The sequence below is a fragment of the Mixophyes fleayi genome, chromosome 3 (assembly GCF_038048845.1).
Source record: "Mixophyes fleayi isolate aMixFle1 chromosome 3, aMixFle1.hap1, whole genome shotgun sequence".
Taxonomy (NCBI): Eukaryota; Metazoa; Chordata; class Amphibia; order Anura; family Limnodynastidae; genus Mixophyes; species Mixophyes fleayi.
In genome coordinates, this window is record NC_134404.1 from 347,668,738 (window position 1) to 347,678,871 (window position 10,134).

Genomic DNA, 10,134 nt, shown 5'->3' on the forward strand with positions numbered 1-10,134 from the left:
CCGTATGTGACCCCCGCCCCCATGTGGTTACCTTATCTGCCTCATACTGTGGTGCAGCCCCCTTATCCTCACAGAAGAAACTACATATCCCGCGATGCACCGCGCGCATGATGCAAGAGCAAAGGGCGTGTCCAGTCTGATGACGCTCGCTATGGGCGTGGCTAGAGCGGCTTCCTTCATGGTAAGCAGCTGGTTGCACTAAACTTCATGTGGGCGTGGTTATTGGGCGGGGCTAGGCAGACCCAAACAAGAAGGCGGAGCGGATTGGCTGTCGGTGACGGCGGGTGGGCGTGTCCGGGCCCGGTAGATGCTCCCCGCAGCTCGGTGCCCGGGAGACCGATGCCCGCAGTGATGGAGCCGCGGGTGTTCGAGCTGTTCGGCCCCGGAGGGGTGATGGGGAAACCGGGAGTCAAGGGCAAGAAAACCGGGAAATGCCGAGGCCGGAGCAACAACCCGCCCTACCTGCCCCCCGAGGTGAGTACTACCCCCTGTACCCCCCTAGATGCCCCCTGTACCCTCCTGACTGCCCCATGTACCCCGCTGACTGCCCCCTGTACCCCCCTACCTGCCCCATGTACCCCCTGACTGCCCCCTGTACCCTCCTACCTGCCCCCTGTACCCCCTGACTGCCCCCTGTACCCTCCTACCTGCCCCATGTACCCTCCTGACTGCCCCCTGTACCCCCCTACCTGCCCCATGTACCCCCTGACTGCCCCCTGTACCCTCCTACCTGCCCCCTGTACCCTCCTGACTGCCCCCTGTACCCTCCTACCTGCCCCCTGTACCCTCCTGACTGCCCCCTGTACCCTCCTACCTGCCCCCCGAGGTGAGTACTGCCCCCTGTACCCTCCTGACTGCCCCATGTACCCCCCCTACCTGCCACCCGAGGTGAGTACTACCCCCTGTACCCCCCTACCTGCCCCCTGTACCCTCCTGACTGCCCCCCGAGGTGAGTACTGCCCCCTGTACCCTCCTGACTGCCCCATGTACCCCCCTACCTGACCCCTGTACCCTCCTACCTGGCCCCTGAGGTGAGTACTGCCCCCTGTACCCTCCTGACTGCCCCATGTACCCCCCCCTAACTGCCCCCTGTACCCTCCTACCTGCCACCCGAGGTGAGTACTACCCCCTGTACCCCCCCTACCTGCCCCCTGTACCCCCCCTACCTGCCCCCTGTACCCCCCCTACCTGCCCCCTGTACCCCCCCTACCTGCCCCCTGTACCCTCCTGACTGCCCCATGTACCCTCCTGACTGCCCCCTGTACCCCCCAGATGCCCCCTGTACCCCCTGACTGCCCCCTGTACCCTCCTACCTGCCCCCTGTACCCTCCTACCTGCCCCCTGTACCCCCTGACTGCCCCCTGTACCCCCTGACTGCCCCCTGTACCCTCCTGACTGCCCCCTGTACCCTCCTGACTGCCCCCTGTACCCCCTACCTGCCCCCTGTACCCTCCTGACTGCCCCATGTACCCCCTAGATGCCCCCTGTACCCTCCTACCTGGCCCCTGAGGTGAGTACTGCCCCCTGTACCCCCCTGACTGCCCCATGTACCCTCCTGACTGCCCCCTGTACCCTCCTGACTGCCCCCTGTACCCTCCTGACTGCCCCCTGTACCCTCCTGACTGCCCCCTGTACCCCCCGAGGTGAGTACTATCCCCTGTACCCTCCTAACTGCCCCATGTACCCCCTAGATGCCCCCTGTACCCTCCTACCTGGCCCCTGAGGTGAGTACTGCCCCCTGTACCCCGCTGACGGCCCCCGAGGTGAGTACTGCCCCCTGTACCCTCCTGACTGCCCCATGTACCCCCCCTACCTGGCCCCTGTACCCTCCTGACTGGCCCCTGTACCCCCCTGACTGCCCCCTGAGGTGAGTACTGCCCCCTGTACCCTCCTGACTAGCCCCTGTGCCCCCTACATGCACCCTGTACCCTCCTACCTGCCCCCCGAGGTGAGTACTACCCCCTGTACCCCCCTGACTGCCCCCTGTACCCCCCCGACTGCCCCCTGTACCCCCCCGACTGCCCCCCAAGGTGAGATCTGCCCCCTGTACCCCCCCATCACCAGTGTCTTCCCCCACATTCAGACTATGTACACCTAACTGCCCCGTCACACCGATCAGTCAATGACAGGTGGAGGGAATAACACTGATTATCTGGTTACAATGACACCTGATGGGATATATTAGGCAGTAAGTGATCAGTCAGTTCTTGAAGTTGATGTGTTGGAAGCAGGAAAAGGGGCACCATAAGGACTGGTCAGAGCATCGGTCCTGTGGGCTGTTCCCGGTGTGCAGTGATTAGTACCTACCAGAGATTGTTGCAGACCAAGTGCACCCTTCATGGTAACAGTAAAGCTGTATTGGTGGCACTAGAGGAACCTACACAATATTAGTGTGTGGTTTAATGTGTCTGATTGGTGTATATTGTATGTGTTATATAGAGGTCAGACTGTGTACTGAGTTATACCATGATTATGTCAGGGCAGTATACAGTCTATCATCACCATTTATTATATAGCGCCACTAATTCCACAGCGCTGTACAGAGAACTCACTCACATCAGTCCCTGCCCCATTGGAGCTTACAGTCTAAATTCCCTAACATACACACACAGACAGACAGACAGAGAGACTAAGGGCAATTGAACATGCAAACTCCACACAGTTAGGGCCATGGTTGGGAATCTCATGGCCCCAGTGTGCTAACCATTAAGCCACATGTGTATGTATATATATATATATATCTATATATATATATATATATGTATATGTGTGTGTACGTACAGCGCAGCAGAATTAGTGGCGCTATATAAATAACTGATAATGATGCTGAGATATAGATATAGATAGATATATATTCTATATCTATCTATCTATCTCTGTCCCTGCCAGCATAGTGCTGTGTGCTCCTGTATAGTATAAATGTACAGTGTTGTTTCGGTGACTCTGTCTCTATGTATACAGTCAGGTTATGTATTCAGTAGGACGTGTCCCTACCACAGCTGCCTGTTACTGGTGTGTGTGTGATTAACCCCCGCCTGCCTGGTGTGTGTGTGATTAACCCCCGCCTGCCTGGTGTGTGTGTGATTAACCCCCGCCTGCCTGGTGTGTGTGTGTGATTAACCCCCGCCTGCCTGGTGTGTGTGTGATTAACCCCCGCCTGCCTGGTGTGTGTGTGATTAACCCCCGCCTGCCTGGTGTGTGTGTGTGATTAACCCCCGCCTGCCTGGTGTGTGTGTGTGATTAACCCCCGCCTGCCTGGTGTGTGTGTGTGATTAACCCCCGCCTGCCTGGTGTGTGTGTGTGATTAACCCCCGCCTGCCTGGTGTGTGTGTGTGATTAACCCCCGCCTGCCTGGTGTGTGTGTGTGATTAACCCCCGCCTGCCTGGTGTGTGTGTGTGATTAACCCCCGCCTGCCTGGTGTGTGTGTGTGATTAACCCCCGCCTGCCTGGTGTGTGTGTGTGATTAACCCCCGCCTGCCTGGTGTGTGTGTGTGATTAACCCCCGCCTGCCTGGTGTGTGTGTGTGATTAACCCCCGCCTGCCTGGTGTGTGTGTGTGATTAACCCCCGCCTGCCTGGTGTGTGTGTGTGATTAACCCCCGCCTGCCTGGTGTGTGTGTGTGATTAACCCCCGCCTGCCTGGTGTGTGTGTGTGATTAACCCCCGCCTGCCTGGTGTGTGTGTGTGATTAACCCCCGCCTGCCTGGTGTGTGTGTGTGATTAACCCCCGCCTGCCTGGTGTGTGTGTGTGATTAACCCCCGCCTGCCTGGTGTGTGTGTGATTAACCCCCGCCTGCCTGGTGTGTGTGACTAACCCCCGCCTGCCTGGTGTGTGTGTGATTAACCCTCGCCTGGCGTGTTTGTGTGTGTGATTAACCCCTGCCTGGTGTGTGTTATTATCCCTGCCTGCCTGGTGTGTGATTAACCCCCGCCTGCCCATCGCTCTCTGTTTAGAGCATTTTCTTGTCAATATGAGTGACTGCCCCACCTGTACTTATAAAGGGGAATCCAGTGATGTCTGCTGCCCTTAGATGAGGAACCAGCTCCATTTCTGAATGTGTGCTGTTGTGAGATATCTACCTGTATAGACAGTCCTCCTGCATATAATCTAATATATAAAAGCCTAGCGGTGTGTGTGTGTGCGTGGAAAAAACTACTGGGTGACAGAGTGCTCAAGCTGCAGCGCCACCTGCTGGGTGGAGTTATATACTACACTGACCTACTAAATTCTTAGCATTATCTAATATATAAAAGCCTAGCGGCGTGTGTGTGTGGGTGTGTGTGTGGCGATGAAGATGACAAGAACCTTTTTAACACCTTAAGTAGCTTGATTTGACTAGAATGCATGAGTATCATGCACGGGTTAACTTGTGTCTGTATATACTGTGAGGACTGTATTTAGGGGCGGCCGACCTAATGCTGCTTTTGCTTTATTACAGGCAGAGGAAGGGAACATTGAGTACAAGGTGAGTCTCTGGTCGTGTGGCTGTCTGTGCCCTCTGACCTCTCCGGTGGTGTGGCTGTCTGTGCCCTCTGACCTGTCACCTCTCTCTGTGTCTATGTGATGAGAGCAGCATATTTTGGGTTCTCTCCTCTAGCTGAAACTGGTGAACCCCTCTCAGTATCGCTTTGAGCACCTGGTGACGCAGATGAAGTGGCGGCTGCAGGAGGGGCGCGGTGAGGCGGTGTACCAGATCGGAGTAGAGGACAATGGACTCTTGGTCGGACTGTCGGAGGAGGAGATGAGGGCGTCACTGCACACCCTGCACCGCATGGCGGAGAAGTACTAAACGCTGTTCCGGTGTTGTATGTCTGTTGGGGTATTTGTACCTCTCGCCTCACACCTCACCTCTCACCGTAGGGTCGGTGCAGACATTACGGTGCTGCGGGAGCGCGAGGTGGATTATGACAGTAACGCTCCCAGGAAGATCACTGAAGTTCTAATCCGTAAGGTTCCGGACAACCAACAGGTACCAGCAATCCCGTAATATTCACCCATTATGTAATACGGTACCGTGCTGACGTAGTGATACTGTAATAATGCTGCCGTGTTCCGGCCCTGTCCCTCCTCCTGAGCAGTCACACAACGTCTCTTATATAGTCCCATCTCCACTCCTGTAACCTTCCCGGCCTCTCGCCTGCTCCAAATGTCATCATTTCTCATAAGCAGCAGAATCAAATGTTTCATTCACCCCTCATACCCGTGTGATGGACGTATAGTAAGATCACATGATGGGACCCGATCGCACTGCATTCCCCCTGCTTCTTTCCTCCCCACTGCTCCCCCCCCCCCCCCCCCCTGATTGTCCCGGGCTGCCTGGGTTTCCCCCCTTCCCCATTGTCCCAGGCTAACTGTACTCTCCCGGTTGGTGTCGTACATGAGGATGAAACTAATAATCTCTTGTTTCAGTTCCTGGACCTGCGTGTCGCTGTCCTCGGAAATGTAGACTCTGGGAAGTCCACTCTGCTGGGAGTACTCACACAGGGGGAGCTGGATAATGGGCGGGGCCGGGCCAGGCTCAATCTTTTCCGCCATCTGCACGAGATCCAGTCTGGTCGGACATCCAGCATCAGTTTTGAGATCCTCGGGTTCAATAGCAAGGGGGAGGTGAGAGGGGTGGTGGTGAGAGGGGGGGTGGTGGTGGTAGTAGTATTGCTCCAAGTGGGGGGAGATAATGGGGGGGGCAGATCTTAGAATAGAATATGACAGCAGGACAGAATCTCTGAGTTCATCTAGTCCCATAGTCTTCTATCTTACTGTACGAGTACCCCCCCCATCTGTGCTATAGATACATTATACACCAGGAGGGACCCCTGCTGGGTAACACACCGACTCCCTGGATAATATACATATCGCTGCACGGACCCAGACTAGATTATTAGTATAACCAGACTCCTATCCTGTCCCTTCCTATAAGAGAGGTCTCGCTGGTACATAGGGCCACAGAGAGGTGCTATATTTAATGTTTGGTTATTACATACAATGTAGCTCTGCTCAGTAATAAAGGGGCAGAGATGACAGAATTGCAGCACATGGCAGAGAGATGAATCCCGTGGGCGACCGCTCTCTCCGGCGCTAACGTTCTCCGTCACTTCAGAACTCAGACAATAGTTAGTATGTAGGAAGGAGTAGAACACCCCCTCGTCTCTTGCTTATTACAGGCTCTGCTTCCCCACCGTACACCAGTAAGAGGCGGGGGAGGGATGGGGGAGCTGCGTATTGTACTCACTGCCAGAACCAGAACCAGGGCTTTGTGTAGTAGTTACCGGACCAGGTGGCGGCTTCTCTTTAGGGCGGAGTAGAGGGAGTAAATAGACTCAGTAATGGGGAGATGATAATGATTAGTGTGATTCTTGTGGTGCCCTGATGCCCCCTGGTGGCCGGGTACATGACCAGTCTGTGCCTCTTGTCTGGGCAGGTGGTGAATTATAGCGAGTCTCGTACCGCGGAGCAGATCTGTGAAAGTGCTTCCAAGATGATCACGTTCATAGACCTGGCCGGCCACCACAAGTACTTGAAGACGACCATCTTTGGCCTGACCAGCTACTGTCCTGACTACGCCATGCTGGTGGTCAGCGCCAACACGGGTATTGGTGAGTGTGTATCTGCTACCAACCAATCTGTAACCCCATGTCGGCTCTCGTCCCCACGCTGCCTGGTGCATGACCTTATCACCAGAAGACCCTTATCTGCCTCCATAGGGCTATTGTGGCAGTACGTTAAGGTCGGTCCTCTAATACTCCCTAATGATCACAATCCACCCAAAAAGTAATATTGGGGATGTTTTCTTGGGATAAGGGAGACCAAATAAGCACCTGCCCTGTGCTGCTGCTTCTTCAGAGAACATATACAAATACATACAATGCCCGGTACACTTGGCACACGGTTACAGCCATAATTTCTTCCAATAACAACTTTGGTTAGTCCTGGAAAAAAAGAAGACAATTGCTGACAAGGACGTACTTGGTGAGGAAGATATTCTACTACAGCTCAGGGACTCTTGTTGTGTAATACTCGCACTATAACGTTTCCTGACCATCGTTTGTGTGTAAGACGCCACAAAACTGCAGCGCTAGACGCTCAGAATCACAAATCGCACATAAATACACAACAAATGCAGACGAGGGCGACGAAGGAGTTGCCGACACGAGACCGGGACCTGCTCCTGAGAGCGATGGTGAGACCGGTGGAGATGGACGTAGTATTGGGTGGGGGGGCCTCTCGTACATTAATGGATCCAGTGTGTGACCCCTGTGACCTGCTGACTAGTCCGTTTGAGTCTTGCTCTTCGGCAGCCGTGTGTTTGGTCTCAGGGCGGCTCCGACATGAATATTGTTTCTGACCTCAGCGTTGTTAATGAAAGTGGGTTTTATGTCCACTGTTGGTAGGATTGGTGGTATGACTGTAACGTAATGACCCATCATCTCTCTGCAGCGGGCACCATGCGGGAGCACCTGGGACTGGCCATGGCTCTGAAGGTGCCCTTCTTTTTGGTGGTCAGTAAAGTGGACCTCTGCTCCCCCTCCACAGTAGAGAGGACACTCCGGCAGCTGGAGCGTACACTTAAACAGCCTGGGTGTAACAAAGTGCCTTTCATGGTGCGATCTGAGGACGACGCCGTCACTGCCGCCCAGCAATTCGCTCAGTCACCAAAGTAAGTGCCGAGGATCCCCTGCCCCCTCCTCCCATGGGTTCTGGGGCCCCCTGGCCTATAAGGCAGTGTCAGGTTATAGCAGCATCTATGTCTGATTACCCGTCTAATCCCCCCAGACCGTACATCTGCTTCACTGACGCCTCCCTCTCCTCTCTCCACAGCATCACCCCAATCTTCGCCCTCTCCAGTGTGTCCGGAGACTCCCTGGACCTCTTGAAAGTTTTCCTGAATATTTTACCCCCTTTGACCAACAGCCGGGAGCAGGAAGAGCTGATGCAGCAGCTGCCAGAGTTCCAGGTTAGTGTGTGTGGTGTGTGTGTGGTGTGTGTGTGTGTGTGTGTGTGTGTGTGTGTGTGTGTGTGTGCCGGGAGCAGGAAGAGCTGATGCAGCAGCTGCCCGAGTTCCAGGTTAGTGTGTGTGTGTGTGTGTGTGTGTGTGTGTGTGTGCCGGGAGCAGGAAGAGCTGATGCAGCAGCTGCCCGAGTTCCAGGTTAGTGTGTGTGTGTGTGTGGAGAGAGCGGTTCCACATTAGTGATTGATTTGTAGTGGGGTTTAGGAGGCACATTCAGAGGCAGAGCGCCAGGTTAGTAATTTGGAGGAGGGGATAGGGGGGTACAGTCACAGAGTTTCTGTAGCACACGGGTGGCTGATAGACTTGCACTGTTCCTAATAGGACTCCGGATGTCATTCCTGGGGGGTGGGGGGGGGTGAGTTACATAACTTGTATTTGTTCCCATTTAAGGATGTGACCTCGGGATGTTCAGTGTGTACGGGCTGAGTAATGAGGGTTGGTGGGGGGAGTTCCTGAGCTCGGACCCCTCTCTTGCTGGCTGTAGAATGGATAATATTTCTCTGGCTCAATGAGAATGTTGTTCTCTCGGCAGGTTGATGAGATCTATACAGTTCCTGAGGTGGGCACAGTGGTGGGAGGAACGCTGTACAGGTAAGAGCCGCTGATAGAGGTGGATACCTGGGGGGTGTATATATTAATACTGCACCGTTTGCTTGGGCTGGGGGGGGGCTTAGTAAGGTCTGTAGACTTTAATTTTGTTATGTGGAAATGGTGACTGGTTTGTTTAACCCTTTCCAGCGGGGTGTGCAAGGAGGGAGAGCGCCTGGTGGTCGGTCCCACAGATCGGGGGAGTTTTCTACCCTCAGAGTCTGCAGTATCCAGAGAAACCGCTCCACCTGCCGGGTGTTACGTGCTGGACAAGCTGCGACACTTGCACTGGGGGCTTTTGACCGCTCCCTGCTCAGAAAGGTAAGTGCCGTTGTTTGGGGAGGGGGGACACGCTATAGAGACTTAGTCGCCGCACGTAGTAGTGACACGTGTCCTGTTTCTCCGCTCAGGGCATGGTCCTCGTCAGTCCCGGAGATGCTCCCCACCGTATGCTGGTTGTTCGAGGCAGAGATTGTCCTTCTGTTCCATGCCACCACCTGCAGGCGCGGGGTACAGGTGACCGTGCACGTGGCAATGTCAGACAGACGGCTGTCCTGGAACACATACATGGCAAGGTGAGATGTGGGGCCCTTCTCCTCGGGACTCCCCTCCTCGTTACCTCTCTTCCTTCTCCTCATCTGTGTCTCTCCCACCCAGGATGAGCTGCGGACAGGAGAGAAGGCCGTTGTCCGCTTCCGCTTCATAAAGCACCCAGAGTACCTGAAGCTGGTACCAAGCTTCTGTTCAGGGAGGGTGTTACCAAGGGCATTGGACATGTGTGTAGTCTACAGATCATCACCACAGCGACCGCTGACCTCTGACCCATGACCTCGGCGGATGGGGCTGGTCTGGTTCCAGTATTGGTTTTAGAATCTTCCCATACTTCTGACTCATAAACAACCCTCTTTGCCCAGTTTTATTCTGTGACGGACAGGTCTCTTTTATATGAGCAGTTTTTAAATACATTTTTCTACTTTCCTTAATTTTTAAGAATACTCCAAAAAAGCCACCCATCCCCCCCCCCCCCCCTTATCTACACCCCAGTGTGTATTATTGGGTTATCCGGGACTTCCTCAGCTGTATAATACATTACAGGAAGGAAAACAAGGTTTGTCTATACCACATTAATGGTCACCTCCTGAGGGGTCCTGAAACCCGGATTCATGTGTCCTTAGGACAACGTGTCCGCTCCATGTTGCTGGTAATACAGGTTTTCCCCCAATCAGATTAATGTTATATAACTTTATTGAGTAAATCACTCCTCTTCTCCAAAGACCCGTTTTCTCCGGCACAATGGGTTAATCAAACGAGGTAAAGACTACCATTATGTGCTGAGGGCGGGGGGCAGCTAGTGGGATCAGGACACACTTGTCCAGATTCTGGATGTTTGAATTATGTAGCTCCTGATTTGGGGAAGTGAATGCGCTGAGGTCAGCGTTGGATCGGCTGCTCTCCCGCTCCACGTGTGCAGTTATATTGTATTATTGTGCGAGTGTTTATAATTTTGCACGTTCTGTACAGAATAAAATGTTTTATGGAG

At 54.2% G+C, this 10,134-nt stretch overlaps 1 protein-coding gene across 1 annotated transcript; it reads left to right on the top strand.

The window, feature by feature from the left end:
* The first annotated feature begins 232 nt into the window (after window positions 1–232).
* Window positions 233–10,134, top strand: GTPBP2 (GTP binding protein 2). Its single transcript, XM_075204493.1, is given in 16 exon segments — window positions 233–474; window positions 4,440–4,466; window positions 4,599–4,783; window positions 4,862–4,970; window positions 5,411–5,608; window positions 6,420–6,594; window positions 7,436–7,655; window positions 7,817–7,952; window positions 8,539–8,597; window positions 8,745–8,803; window positions 8,806–8,915; window positions 9,005–9,022; window positions 9,024–9,120; window positions 9,123–9,169; window positions 9,252–9,318; window positions 9,321–10,134. Coding segments are annotated over 16 exon segments (1,737 nt in total). The 5' UTR covers window positions 233–339; the 3' UTR covers window positions 9,416–10,134.